Source organism: Carassius carassius, chromosome 30, assembly GCF_963082965.1.
Source record: "Carassius carassius chromosome 30, fCarCar2.1, whole genome shotgun sequence".
NCBI classification, from domain to species: Eukaryota; Metazoa; Chordata; class Actinopteri; order Cypriniformes; family Cyprinidae; genus Carassius; species Carassius carassius.
This window is the reverse complement of record NC_081784.1, coordinates 22,090,387-22,106,712: the sequence shown is the minus strand read 5'-3', so window position 1 is coordinate 22,106,712 and position 16,326 is coordinate 22,090,387. Positions and strand designations below refer to the sequence as shown.

The 16,326-nt window shown below is 37.1% G+C and overlaps 1 protein-coding gene across 1 annotated transcript in view; it reads right to left on the bottom strand.

Moving 5' to 3' along the window:
* The window catches only part of LOC132110911 (collagen alpha-1(XXIII) chain-like), a 51,174-nt gene extending 35,073 nt beyond the window's left edge, over positions 1–16,101 (bottom strand). The window contains exons 1-2 of the mRNA XM_059518015.1: positions 15,519–16,101; positions 10,849–10,918 (exon numbers count right to left, since the gene is read on the bottom strand). Coding sequence (XP_059373998.1) covers positions 10,849–10,918; positions 15,519–15,803 — 355 coding nt within the window. The 5' untranslated portion in view covers positions 15,804–16,101. The remainder of the gene's footprint in view (positions 1–10,848; positions 10,919–15,518) is intronic.
* Positions 16,102–16,326: the final 225 nt, after the last annotated feature.

Below are 16,326 nucleotides of genomic sequence, written 5' to 3'. Positions count from 1 at the left end.
CTCAGGTGATGCTCCCCTCGCTTGAGGTTTGGAAAATTGGAGCTGGCCTCTCCTGTGCGATCCAGCACCTCTGCGATGCTTAGGAACCTTTCAGTACACACGCTAAGCCTGTATACTTTCTCAAAACCACATGGTGGTCAGTGTGCACGTGAACACTTTGCGCACTTTCTGAAATCCACGTAAGTGGTAAGTGTGCACGCAAGACTCTGCGCACTTTCTGAAATCCTGTACGTTAGGGGTTACGCGCTCCACTTCATTCCCTTTCTTAAGATGATTAGCCCTGGGTTCCTTGGGCTTCATTCAGCCAGTGTGTATTTGTTATACACCTCAAACATCGCTTCCCGCAACATGAGGGGCTGTTTGGGCAATTCTCGTGGTAGTTTAGCAGCGCTCCCCTTTTCCAAAAAAAAAAAAAAAAAAGGAGGTCGCCTATGAGCGTGCTACTCTGAGCTCAGAGTCCTCCTCTCATATGAGACTGAATGCTCATTTTTTTCACCAGAGCGCTTCAGTACTACATACTGTTTTTGAGATGCACGGTGAGAGCAGACATCCTGTTGAGGCAGGGGCTGAGTCATTATCTGGCTCGGCTCGGTGTTCATCTTCAGTTCTCTTTTCACAGCAGTTCAGTCAGTGTACTATTTGAGTACATGAATTACTCCGGGATATTGGTTTGTTTTAACTCAGAGGGAGTGTCAGCCACATTAAAAAAGTTAACAGCTTAAGTCATTTGTGGATTAATGCGTATTGGAGACGCGAACCGTTTAAAACGATTCAGTTCGATTTGGTGAACTGGTTCAAAAAGATCCGGTTACATCGAATGATTCGTTCGCGAACCAGATATGACAAACTGCTTTGTTTTGAACTGTCTTACAACAGACACGGAAGAGAAGACAATGCTGAATAAAGTCGTACCCTGACCCTCTGACCCTCTGGTGTCACATGGACTACTTTGATGATGTTTTTCTTACCTTTCTGGACATGGACAGTATACTGTACACACAGTTTCAATGGAGGGACTGAAAGCTCTCGGACTAAATCTAAAATATTTTAAACTGTGTTTCAAAAATAAACGGAGGTCTTATGGGTCTTAAGTTATTAATGACATACTTTTGCAAATTGGGCGAACTAACCCTTTAAGTTGGTCGCAGTGCCATGCATTTAACCCCTAACCAGTAACCCATCATTTTTTGGCATGGAGACAGAAATGACATACCCAAAATAAAAAGGTTTCAGCTCATGATTCTTTCTGACTAGATACATAATCAACATTTGTTCACAAAGCTGACACTTCAAAGTTTACTGTTCAGGAATCAGAATCACTCAGACTGTTATGATAATAGAGATATATCAGCTCAAACATAAAAACAAAAATGTGACCACCAAATAATTTATCTAATGTTTATTAACATACAGAATTTAACAGGTCACATTTATACTGTACACACCTTCAGGAACCATTAACTTCCTAAAAAACTTAAAGGGGACATCGGATGACCATTTTTCCACAAGTTTGTATGATTCTTTAGTCTCTTCATGAATGTCTGCAACATACTTTGATTGAAATTCTTCAATGGTCGTGTAAGGCCTCGTACACACATAAACAGGTTTCATTATATAAAAATCTGGTCCACATGAGAAAGCAAAAATATACTATGAAGTGCTTTCAGGAGCTTGCCAAGCCATGTTGACCAATCACAGACTCACTGACTCACCTCATGCAAACAAAGGAGACAGCGGTGCACAATCTGACATCAACCAAGGGAGGACAGCGCGCACTCCGACGTCACAAGCCAAAATCTCCGGTTTCACCAGCTACACAACAACACTGCAACCGGTGTTTCTGAAAATCTTCACCCTGGCAGGGGTTTTCAAAAAGGTTCAGTTTCAGTGACCTGATACTGTGTTTGCGTGTGGACAAATGGCCAAACCGATTTGAAAATACCCGTGTTCATGTGGACAAGGCCTTAAACAACACTATTTTTACCTTGTCAAAAACAGCTCTGTTCACAGCGAGCCGTTTTATTGAATGTCTCTTTAAACATTTCTCAGTACAATTCAAAATGTACATGCACAAGAATATTCTGATACTAACTGCAATTTGGTAATATTTTATTTATACAGTACAGGCATTATCAGTTAAACCATAACCAGACTAATCTATCATTATAATATTTGAAAGATTTAAGAGCTGAGATTTGCCTCTGAGCGGGGGGCCATGCTGGCGACATCCTCTTCTGCTAAGACTTTCAAGCACTTAATTAGTCTTAGACTCTAAAAGGTGACACACGACCTTTAGAAATGTGCTACTACAATTTCAACTACCGTTAAAGCAATAGCCTGAGGAACAAAAATAGTCCAATAGGGAATTTTTTTCTTCTTCTTTCAAATTCAGTAAAATCTGTTGTTTTTGGACGTCTGCCCAGAGCTATTAAGTGAGTGAGCTCCCTGTGAGCAACAGCGAGTGGAATGCACCTTGATGCCCACAGGAAATCTGCTGCAAGTTGCGGGGCCTCAACCCATGATGCCAGCACACACTCAGCCTCAGGGGAGTAGGACTATGCATCACACACACACACTTTCACACAAACCACACTGGTTTATGATATCAGACTATCAGACTCCTGGAGTAAATGCAGATTGTGTGTCTGTCTTCAATGAAATGTACTGCTCTCCAGTGGTTCAATGATCTGGAACATAATGTATATACACTTTTATTTTTAGTCTTGGCTTTGCTAAGAGTCCTATTGAATACATTTTCAATTTAACATCTATCGTAAGGGACCTTGTAGCAGTAAACATATTTTCAAAGATCTGTACTGTACCTTGCCAACAATTCTGACTTACACCAGAATTAGCTATTTATTCATCATTTTACATGCAATGTTACAAATATAAATTAAACAGAGAATGAACATATAATATTAAAAATGTGTACATTAATAATTCATGCAACTCTTCAAATGAGTATTGGTGAAATGTGAATATTGTTGGTGAATATAAAAAATATTTTATTTCTAAAAAATGTGCAACAAAATGTTGTTGATTTTAATTTTCAAACTATTAGTGTATGTTTTGATAAAGTTGGACCATAGTCCATAGATGGACCAGTGCCAACCTGACCTTATGAGGCCTCACCACTGGCTACTGCTAAATGTTACTACTGCAAATTTTCCACTAATACACTTTTCCAAAGTACTTTTTTTTTTTCAATTCTGTGTCTCTTCCAAAAGTGGATTATACAGAGTGTGCAACAAGTGGAATTCAGCCGGGGATGCAAATACACAAGATCTGTTAAACCAGAAAGATTTAGAAGATTAGCTCTTCAGGTTTCCAAACTAAAGCATGCGACTAAAATTACCTATTTCAAAAAGGCCAGTAGAAGTGACCACAAATGCACAGCATTTGATATCTTTCTTATTTTCAGCTGGGAGATCATATCATTTCAGCTTACTGTACTTCTAATTTTTATCACCATCTGTGAAAGTACTTAAGATTTCTCTGAATATAAAACCTAGTGGGAAGATTTTTGTGTTGGTTGGATCATGCCCAAAGAAAATCAAAACCTGCATGAATTTCTGTCTTATTCAAAATATTTGTGAGAAATCTTCCCATAAATGCACTAATTGCACTCACATTTCTAGCAAATAGAGGCATAATTGACTGGATTTACTTACTAACATTTTTTGTTTAGTAATATGTCTTGTCCCCAGAGAGTGAGGGAGCAGATGGATGACCCCTGCACAGATTTCAACATGGTGTGCTCACGTTTAAGTTTGTCCAAGCAAATGAACAGTGTCACAATTGTTTGTAAAACAAAATCACACCAAATGTTGCTGTTTGTCTTGAAGTGTCTATTTTTGGATTCTTTGTGAATCAGAATATACAAGCAGAGACTGTTGACAGTATGACAATTTGTCACATTTTTTGCATGTTTTGGTTTATTTTTCATTGAGTTATGTGCATAATTCTATGCTCCATTTTTCAGCCATTATGTAAACCCAGTTCTAGGAAACAATTTTTAAATTGAGGGCCACAGCATTGTTGTAGCTCAAATAATATTCCAGTATTTCCAGACAAGCATTCATGTACATTTTTTCATTACAGACATTCCAACTCTATTTTTATGACAGGCCTAATGGAGCTGGGTTTTGATTACACATAATTTTACCTTCACAGATTCACTATCATGCATCTGTAGAAACAAAAACTGCTGCTTGTTTTTGGCCAACCACAGTTGAATGACTGCATTTCCTCAAACTACAAATTCCAGCAACATAACGTTTAACCACTGAATTTCATAATACTTTTTTTTGTTTGTTTCGAGTGAAGATTCCTCATGCCATCTTTGCCTCATGCCATCTAGCCACAAATATTTCTACAAACTGTTTAGAATCAAATATACAATGTGGATATCTTCTGTGATGACTTCAGGAATAAATATCCAACATCTGTTATGTGAAAAACAGACACATTATCCCCTCTCTCTTTCCCACATACAAAAACCAATTATCCCGTTGTGAATCATTTAAAATTTAACTTAGTATTTTTAGTCATCAGAAACAGATAAACTCTTTATTTCAAGTTAACGCATCACCAATAGACAGACAGATAGAGTCACACTCATGAAAGAAGCCAACTCTTAAATTCGAAGTTTTCCCAACCCTATTGCTTTCGCAGTCTCATCCTCTCTCTTTCCATCTGAAGATCTCTCGTCTGTGTAGGGCATGACTCACAGACTAAACCTCTCCCAAGTAAGGCTGCTCTCTGGCAGATGCGGTGTAAAGTAATCACGGGTGAGGAAACAAGACCCAAAAGCCCCTCTTCCTGTTATCAAACACGCCAAGGTGAACTTGGAACTAAATAACCAGCAGCACGGCCCATTCACCTGACCCTGTTATGAGGATCAGAGGAAGCCTCTTGTTTACAAGAGCATTAAGCTGTTTTTAACTGCAACTGCTAGAGCGTTTTTTCTTTTCTTCTTCTCTTGTGCTGTTCGAGAGATAGTATCAACTGGTTTTAATGTACTGGGTTAATTTAAACACTGTGATGTTGCTTCTAATCTTTCTGTGTATTTCGCTCTCTCTTACCAACAAACACTGCAGTGCTCTTTGATCCAGTCCTGAGGGTCTTCATTGGTCTGTCATCAGGCCATGCATTGGGTGTTCTCTGAGTGCCCAGAATGCCATGTGCTGTGTGCACAATGTCCCTGAGGGAGCTCTGACACTGTGTGCCATATGCAATGCAACAGCCATACTGCAAGACCATTACACTGTATTCTAACAAGTGTGGCACAATAAAGCAATAAGTTATAAAAAGCCAATGTTTCTGTACCACAAAAACCAATGAGCTGCAAAACATTTTTATGTTTTCTATTAATGAGGATAGCTCCGCCCACAATGCAATCTTATTGCTCCAAAAGCATTTTCGCTTTTGCCAAGAAAAACAATTCTGTCTTTAGACTAGCTAGTGTTATAAAAAGTTGATACTGAAATTTTAAAAATGTAAATAAACCAGCCTTTCTGAAGTTCCAGTAGTATCGCGTCAGTCTGGTGCCCACTGACGGGCAGCTGCTTTCAAACACTCCTATGTATATTTGAGTGAGAATTCTTTTAAGAGCATCAAAGGTTTAAATTCACAACTTCTTTTTGCGGCTTTGAGCAATGTAGCCAATCAAAGTCATCTGTTGTGTATGTGAATGAGATGGAACTCAATAATGCTTAAAATATTTTTATTCCTTTCCAACAAAGCATAAACTCTATGTAAATAAAAACAAGCTTCGCTGATTATAAAAGGAGTTTTTGCAAGAGTGAGGATGTGTTGAACTGAAGTGATTTGACAAATTGACTCGCTATTTATAAGTGACCCATTCAAAATAAGAATAAATGTCTTATTTTCCATGCTGCCAAGTACACAATGCAAAGTTTTGGGAGGTACAACTGAATTTAAATACATGATTGCATCCGAAATTGTCAATGATTGACAATGATGACTATAGCAAAAGAGAGGACAAGAAAAATCTGATGTCAAAATAGATAAATTTCATTATAATGTATTCCATAATGTGTTCCGAACAACAGATCTGATGTTATGTTATAATTTATTACTTTATTTTTTTACATATTAAAATAGATAAAATAATAGTTTCAAACGTTTTTGTTCTAGTACCAAATTTTTTTGGGGGGTATTGTGACAAGCAGTTATACAAAATTATTAGTTTTTTTTTACATTTGTTTTGGGTTATATACAAACCTCAATGAGTTGAGAACAGCCTCTCCCCAAAATTATATCTCTTTAATATCTCATAAGTGTCTCCTTGACAGCAATTATATTAGAGACTTTGGGCTGATTCTAATGATAAGATACCCTAGAAATCTCACCAGAATTTCAGAAGATATCACAACAAGGTCTCAAACTGTGCTCACACTTGCAAAGATACCGAAGTACGCAGTCAAAAGATCTAAAATATTTTTCACCAAATTCTCTTAGAGCTATGCTAGTCATCTGAATTTGGTAGTAATCCTGCTGTTTGTCAACAATTCAATTGCGTCTATTTTTATTTCCAATAAGTCTTCTTAGGAAAACAGAGTTGATATTTAATTGAAGTGTAACTGAAAACACAATTACCCAATGAGCAATACACTTTTCTTCTCTTGGCTGTGTTGTGCTTTTTGGGATGATGAGGATGTTAAATATGGCAAATATGTCATACATCAAGTTCCCAGAGTCTAGTTTAGATTACACATGCTAGATATTGCTTCTCTTCGGACTGCATCCAGGTAAACTGTCAAATGTCACTTCCTGCAGTGAAACCTGGGGCTTTAGAGGCCTCTCACCCTTCCTGTTGTACTCGTGATTAATCTCATTAAACTAAATCCATCGTCACGCTCTTTATGGCACCAAAACAATCCAACAGAGGACCAACAGAGAGGTGACCTTGATGCACATGTTTAAAGATGGCACTCTTACTCAATCCCTTATGACCCCTGGTGACACAACTAAAGCCACCAATGCTGGTCTGCGGTTGGAATCCAGTCACAAAGATGCTAAATACTTCAGGCTATTGGGTCTTTGGTTTTTGGAAATAAGAGCAATGGAGGGTCTGCGATACAAAGAAACCAAGAGGGTGACCGACTCTTTCTTTCTCTCTGTTTCCTACTACTATGTCCAAGAAAGTGCCATTCAGCTTCTCAGGAAACAATGTGTGGATTCAAAAGCGCTCTGGGCACTTGAGCCTGGATTCAATCTAACTGTCATGGGAGTTTTTCCTTTACACTGACAAAGCTGTTGGCAGTAAGTGCCTCTGGGATAATTTTTACAAATCTCTGCTAGAACAAAGAGCATCATATCCATCAGTATGCCACAATTGTCTACACAGTTCATTCACACCTCGAAGAAGTGTGCATTTGGTTTTCACGTCACCGTGACCTTTCGATACCAATGAAGAGGCTGGGCAGATAAACACCTCATTCCAAAAACATTTTTTAGGGCTATAAATCATTGTTGTTATGTATACAGTCTTCGTTCTTGTTTTCTCTGATGACTAAATAGTGACAATGCCTCAGTTGCTGTTAACAGAACTGTCACACATCCAGCCATCTATGATAAGCCACAGATGACATTTTCTTTTAATAATGATGTTTATACATACACATCAGTTCAGAGGATCACTGCTAAATAGCACGCACACTGAAAAATGTCCCAAAACACTTGTAAACTAGTGGTGCTTAAATGGTTTTACCAAGCGACGACTCAACAACCAAAAAACTATTTATCGTACAGAAGTAAACAAAATCAACGACATACATTTACTGTAATATTTATTAAAGTGTTGTGGTCATTTCAGCAGGCTTGTTTTGAGTGTTTGGTTTCTAAATGTATTCTCAATGGTTTCATGCTCTTGGCAGCTAATAAATCACCACACAAATCACGCTGGGGTTGCATAAATCATGTTTATCCTCGCTGCAAGTAAACCCATACTAATACTATTTGGACCATATTTGCTTTTACCTTGCATGCTTTTGCTCATTACATGCGACCTGCTATGTTTACATCTGTCTATTATGATTGCCATTATAGTTAAAATAGCCAGGTTTAAATTTTTATTATTTATTATTAATGAAAACATACAGTGGGTATAGAAGATATAGAAGTACCCCTCTTTAAAATAATCACATTTTGTATTCTGCCCCATCCATCGTTCCTTCTATCCTGATAAGTGCTCCAATCCCTGCTGCAGAGAAACACCCCCATAACAGGATATTACCACCTTCATGGTCTACTGGAGGAATGCTGTTATTTGGATGGTGAGCTGTATTGGATTTCCACAAGACACATCTGGTGTTGAGGCCAAATAATTCAATTTCAGCTTCATCTGCCTCTGAATCTTCATTTTGGCAAATCTCAGTCTGACTGCATGTGGCTTTTATTGAGGATTGGTGTTTTCCTTGCAACCCTCTCATACAAGCCACATATGTGGAGAATTTGTGATATTGCTGTCACATGCACACTAAAAGAAATTAAAAAGAAAGATTAAAAGAAATGTTGTTTTGTTTATATTTCAATAATCAATATTGTTTATATTTATACAATAAAATAAAATTATTTATTAAACACTTGATTTTGTATATTAAAGTCTAATACTATTATTACAATGCATTTCTTATTTTGTTTTACATTTTGTTTATTTAATGGTTACTGAAAGAGGTGTACTCATGTGTTAAGACTCAATCAAAAGATCAAAGGATGGTTCACAAAAGAAAAGAAAAGACAGGTGCAGATGCACACCCCAATTATTCGAGATTGAATGTGAATCTTCACAGTAAGCATTTGTGGCACTGTTACCACTTTATGTGCAGTGCTGGATTTACAGTTGTGTGTATGAACCGATGCTGACGTTCTTAATAAAAACAATACTTGGAGGATTTCTGATTGAATGAGAATGAGCCAAATGGGATTTTAAACACAAGTTGAGTGAACTTAACCTTTGAGGCCCCTTGGGATTCGCAAAATCAGAAGAAAAATAAACTCATTTGGATGTGTTGAAACATTCCTCAAGCCCATATGCCAGCTGTTTTGAGAGCATAGTTGCACTGCAAGAGAAACGGGCTCGGCCTAAACACAGAATTGAAAAAAATATTTTATAAAAATTATGTATAAAATCACCAGGCACTCTTACAGACAATCATCTTCGCTTAAATGTGTCAGTCTAAGAATAATAATACTAAAAGGCACATGACAAACACATGGAAGCAATAGTTACATGCTTAAGGACTATTTTGTTGAGAGGTCCATACAATTATACCTTTGTGGACAGAAAAGTTATTTCACCTCAACTGTAGCTCAAACATTATATCAATGCTATTCTGTGCGTTTGATGGAGTAACAGACTATTACCCACCGCTGAGCACTGAAAATAAACAATGGAATGGAAGCCATTTGAACACTGCGTGCTGGAATGACTGACAAGCATCAGCTGGGGTCATGGTGAGCAACATATATGCAGACACTTTCTTACATACACATACAGTAGCATTTATAGTACACATGCATTATAAAAAAATATGCACACTGTATACAACCTGTACTGTCATTGTACTGTCTCTACAGTCAATTCAGCTGAAAAGGACCATTTTATGCTGATACTTTGCCTGGTTTACATTAAATGGTTGAAACAAAGTAAGAGTGCAGACTGTTTTGCAAGATCAGACACTCTCCCATGGCACAGCAATAAACAACCAACATGGCCATTATCTAGAATGCCTGCTGTTAAACGGTCCCCACACCTGGTTCAAAAGTGCTTATCCAAGTCATGTCCATCTTAAACTGGTTTCATTACGCTGTCTGAAGTCACTTCCCACTCAGTTAACACAACAATGACTAGTACTGACTAGCCTAATTAACAAGGAGATGTCAGTGCCATCTGGCCTGGTTCTCAGAGATGTGTAAATTCACACACACACACACACACACACACACAAACACAAGCACAGGCTATAACACAAGAGGTTGTCTAATGACTGACATCTGGAGGTTATGTTAGGGAAGCAAATTAAAATGTAGCTGTAACGATGATTTACTTTTAGTAGAAAAGGTGTGACAAACTACTAGAATTGAGGCACTTTTAATTATTTTATATATATATATATATATATATATATATATATATATATATATATATATATATATATATATATATATATATATATTTATTTATTTATTTATACACACACACACACACACACACCACACAAGCAAAAATGTATTTCATACATTTCAAAAATACTTTTAGATATTAAATATTAAACGGTAAACTTGATTATATATTTACTATAAATTAATATAATTTAATTTAGAATTAAAAAAATTTAACCCACAAAGAGTTAACAGGCTGTGACTTGTTAGTCGTACGCTGTGAACATTGTTGACTGTTCCCTGCGTTCAGGAACAGCAAGATGACGCCATCCCAACTCTCCGGCTTGCATCACGACCCGCTCAAACACAACCTGAAAGCAATAACTGCCAACAGCACCCGAAAATATGACTGCACACATCACCACAACAATGCCAGTCCGAGGGCACCAGAGAATGGGTTGGGGAAAGGAGACTCTTTTCACTCATTTACATTACATGGGAAATGAAATCTAGTCAATGGTGATCACATCTCTATCCTGGCAACAATAGTATCTCTTCACGTACCTGCAGACAAAAGATTACTTTAAGAAAGGAAAGCTCAAAAGCCTTAACCGAAACATACATTCAACTGCATATGAGACATAACAGGACGAGCACAGTATCACAGGTGTGTAGAGATCAAGGAGGGGTGAGCTCTGGATAAATGTATAGGCATACCTGGTGGACAGATGCAGTTATGAGGTGCATCCCGAGCCAACCGGATCTTCGGAAGACGTGCTGCTAATTTCTGGAAATAAACAGACAGGACATTTGAAGTCAGCTGTGCAGAAATCGACCACATTGTATGTACTGTAAGGTATGAACAGAAAATATTGAAGTATACAAACCAATAACATAAAATATTATTATTAAATAACATCAAAATATATAACCACTAAAAAAAATATATATATATATATATTGAAAATATTTTAAACATATTAAATACATAAATATATTACATGACATTTGAAATAGATTCAAAAGAAAACTCACTGAAAAGCAATTTTTATATTGACCTAAGAAGCTTAAATATATTTAGCGCTCCGACCTTCACCAGGGAAACAACTTCTATTGTTTCTGCATAGCTTTGAAGCCATTCACACTCAACTCTAGATAAACAGGATTTAAAGAACAGTTGGTGCTCTTTAAAAAAATTACATTTCCACATAAGTGACATTACCCTGAGCTACTACTGTATTTTAAGCCAAAACTTACAAAACCACAGCTAAAATAGACATGCCCACTTTATGTAGTGTCATTTCACTGATAGAACAATCACTGACTGGCTACATTTATGACTGAATTGTAAAGTTTGTCAAGCATCTGCATTGTGGTACTATAGGTCATGCCCTCTCCTCTAATATTGAAACACTGAAGGTAAATAATTCTGGGGCTGCTATTGGACATTTTTCTTGCCCCAGTATATATACTTATATTATATATATAGATATTGTTAAACAGAAAGAGCTAATGCAGTTTAAGAAGAAAGGGAAAACATAAAGAAAACGCTAAAATGAAAATATACTGTACATGTGACAGCAGGGTTAAACAACAGACGGTTGTTCTGTGAGCACAGAAGCCATGGAAATTGCATTACAATTTGGAGGGAGCCTGTGTTGTGTGTAAACTGCTTTTCCAAAGGAGCAATGTCCAGGGATAATGCACACGCAACAAGGTTTGCCAGAACTTTAACTTATGATTTTCCAGTGCTGCATTCCCAAGTTATGTCCAAATAAAATGTTTCTTTAAAATATAAGCATTTATCTTTTTTTATTTTATTTTTTTACATCAAACCATGAGAAAGTGCATCCAAAAAGCTCTCATAAACAATAATGCAGTGTCACAATGAGCAAACAATATAAAACGCACCTTCCTAGAACAAGAACTAAAGAAAAACTTTACTATACTATATATATATATATATATAGTAATCTTTCATCAAAAAGTAATAACTTTCTGAAATGACTCTCATTTTCGGCTGATGCGACGAAGAATGTTTTTCAACCATCTGGCTTTATTTTGGAATGCAACACCCACTTTTCACAATCCAGTCAAATCTACATCTTGTCCTGTTTTTCTCATAAAATACCTATTTAAAACTTGTGAAAAATTATTAAACAAAGGTTCCATTTTACAACTTTTAACATACACACACAACTTCACAGTAAGAAAAAAATGGTTCTTTTAAGAACTGTTTGCTGAAAAGGTTCTTTGGGGAACTAAAAATGGTTCTTCTATGTCAGCGCTGTGAAAACACTTTCTTGGACCCTTTATTTTTATCAATGTATGGAAGTAAAATGGTTTGCGAATATGTTTCATGCTGACTTTAAGATGACGTGATGTAAATGGTAAGGTTGCGGTAATGGCATGAGACAGCTGACGTCCCAGTGCTTGCAGGGAGGATACATTCTCTGCCTCCCAGCATTAATAGTAACTCGATGCCCAGTATTTGATCTGGTTTTAACAATCTATTTTGAAAGGATGACAAAACGTTTTACAATTCCAATTTCTGATTACTACTAAGACCCCAGACTTTGAGCCTACAGGCCTAGCTTTATCACTCTTTCCATTTCTTCCATTCTCTCTCTCTCTCTCTCTAGTTATTTTCCCTCTTAACAGATCTTGATTTCTCCCCTAAAGGCACATTCTGTTATAAGTTGTGATATCAGCACCATTCTAACCTTCAACAGGTACTGTACTTCCAATGTATATGTTTCTCAGTTTAATGGAGACATACCCATGCAATTTTATGGTGACGCTGAAAAATTGGTTGTCAATATGTCTATGAGAAACATCTGCGCTTGATAACAGAATACCCCTGAGATAAACACATTTCAAATGCTTTTCAAAGGTCCATCACTATTAAACATAACTGAAGCCTATTTAGCATTCTTTTATTACAGTTAAGCACATTTACCACCGAAACCCTCGTTATTGTAATGCATGTGGACACTTTACTTTTTGTAATTGCCATTATTCTGAAGGACGACTCTCAATACATTCTCATTACAATAATACTGTAATTCTTTATCCATTTTTTGCATTACTTAAAGTATGGGTGATGAAATATGCCTAATTGTCATGTTACAATGCCTGAAAGGTGCCTATTTTCTAATAAGCAAATCAAATTAATACCTGTATGACCTGGATATGTTCTTGACAGATTCCTGCAAGATCCACCTGTAAATGACTCAACATTATGCAGATACTGTAATCACACTCAGCCTCAGATTGACTCACACCTGACTGCCTCTGCTTCAGAATGCATTGTCATATTAAAACATGCAGCTAGGTGATGAACCACCAGAGGCCAGTGTGAAGGGACCACTGCCGCAGGCAATGTACTATATATATATATATATATATATATATATAGTGTTTTTCTCCACCTCACCGCTTCAAGCTCAATCCTATTCTACACAGATGCTGGGCTTGGTCAGCGCTAAAGCTGACGAGAGCCGTAACTGCTTGATTGTTGATGTAAAACAGGTGGTCATATGGTGACACAATGTGTTCAGCAGGTCTTGCTGCAAATAATAGTTTTGCTGAACAACAACAGTCATATCTTTCAGTAGCAGATATATTCATCACTGAACAGACTAAAATTCAGTCAGCCAAGTGTGGATAATAGTGGGTCACCTACCGGATCACATCAATTATTTGTACTTTTATTAAGGCACCCACACTAATGGATGTGTCAAAATGGCAGCAGGAAATTTTGGCAATATGACTCTGTTATTTATAGACACTCATTCTAGAGCAATGCTAAATAGGATGTGAAAAATTTTAACCACGTAAAAGAGTCTGATCTGACACTTGAAGAGTTACAGTACATAGAAAACTTAATTCAATAATCAGGATTTAATCATTTATCACTCATGTGGCAATTACTGGTTAAAATATTAACTAACTCTTTATTTAGAGTCAGTATACACTGTGAAAAGTGAACATGTGCAGTTGTTGCTTTAAGGATGTATTTCTATCTGAATCTATCTATATATTCTAGTTTCGTTATTGTAACCTACTTCAATCAGGTATATGCTACATAAAACAAGGAAACGCTGTTTTAACTTAAGCACTTTACGTTGACGCAACATACAACTTCCAATAAAGCTCAGAATAAACACATTCACAACACGCACATCTGCTCCATGTTTAATGTTCAGTTATGTTGGACATTTAGGAGTAGCTGTTACTGAATTTTGTGGTTACCGTTGGGCTGAAGTGTAGCGCTTGTGCATAGTCTGTGGGCACTCAATGAGTTTAATGCTAATGTCAATACTGCTGTCAGTCTTTATTTTTCTTTAGTGGTTCTTTATGCTTTGTGCGTTATAGTGCTGTTAACCCAGCTAAACTGATTTGTTTTGAATTAACTAAATTAAGTTGTGTGTAAAAATGTCTTCAATTCAATCAACTAAGGGTAATGATTTTTTATTTTTATTTTTTTTATATAGGCTATTTACATCAAGGTGGAGAAGGGCTTTCATCATATAATACAAAAAAAAAAAAGATTATATCAAACTTAAGCAATTTTACCTAGTTGGAGAAATAAGGTTATATCTACTGACAGTTATTCTTCAGTAAAACTTGTTTGTTTTGTTCAAGTTGGTTGAATTCCGTTTTTATTTGTAAACTTAAATAATGTATTATTCATTAATTCATTTCAACCAAACCAGTTATTGTAGATGTTACCAAGTTGCGAAACAATTTTTTTTTCAGTAGGCTATAGAAGTTATTTTCTCTGGCAGTTAAACAAAGAAAAATGTAGTTGTTTCTTTATTTTTTGCGTTTTATCAATTTAATTTAGTTTTTTAAAAGAGTTACTGAGATAAGCGAGAGAAAAAAAGAGCAAAAGACAATACAAACAGACAACAAAGCAAAACCAGGAATAAAATAATACCAAATAATAATTAATAAACAAAAAATAAACACAAGCCCTAAAAAGTGGGTACAGCAATCAAATGTTGATCCATGTGCATGAGCGTTTGAAAGTCTGTAGAGCTCAAACTGTGCGCGCTGAAGGTGCGTAAACAAACGAGGGTACATAAACAAACTAATATACGGACGAGGAGATTGAGAGCTTAGCTCGCCACTTTCTCCTCCTTCGAATTCATATTTTAACACACCTGAACGTAGTCACGTATCTACTTCAAACTCTCTCTGCTCACTGAACTGAACAACGCACTTCTAACTTCTCGTTGAAGACAACACTTCAAAAAGATGGGGCAACGTGAACATCTTCTCTTTCACTTTGTCCTCGCACTCATGACTCAAGCAAACTGCTTGTATAAGTATGACTAGATGTTATTACAAACACAGACAAATGTCTGGAGAAAGTCACTCACCTCCTCTAATATCTGATCCAGTCGACTCCACAGGACGGGCTCCACCTGTTCCACAGAGATCCAACCGGAGATACGAGGATCTCTGTCTTTTTCCAAACTGAGCACCCTGGACTGCAGATCTGACGTCCTCAGGTAGAGCAACACACAAACTCCAAACGAGATCAAACACACGCAGATTCCACACACGTCCTTCCAGTTTGTCAGAAGGCGCTTTTGGCAGGGATGCTGAACGCAGGTCCTCTCCTGACTGAACTCAGGTGATATTCGCATTTTCATGTCCTCCATGTCTGTGAGACTTATGTAGGCAATTTGATGTTTATCCAGCACTTTATCACGCTGATGGGGGTCGCGCTCAAATAAACGGATTAAAGTTCTCTTTTCAGGCAATTAACCCGCTATTCACGTGTAAATATCAATCTTCAAAACGTCCTCAACAGAGGCATGCTGCTCATTCAAGTGCATGGAGATAAGTGTTGAGAGATCCTCTGCTCTAGTGGGAGTCCGTGTGCTTCAGTCGTGCCATCTGACGGGTTTGTGTTACTGGCTGCTGCGCGCTCGAGTCTCTCTCAGAATGAAACCTGACACATACTGTTCAGCACGGGACCCTTCGCTTCTCTGTCGCCGAGAAGCACCTCCTTTAAGTTTATTTAGGTTTAACGGTAGGGCGGCATTCACGGAGAAGCTGACCCCGGCTTTGATCCGGCTCTGGAGAACTATATTTTTAGGTGCCTCGCTGAATCAGTGCGTAAAGTGGACATGAAAACCACACAATCATTGAAGTAAGAGAAACTGTTTCTTCATTTCGACC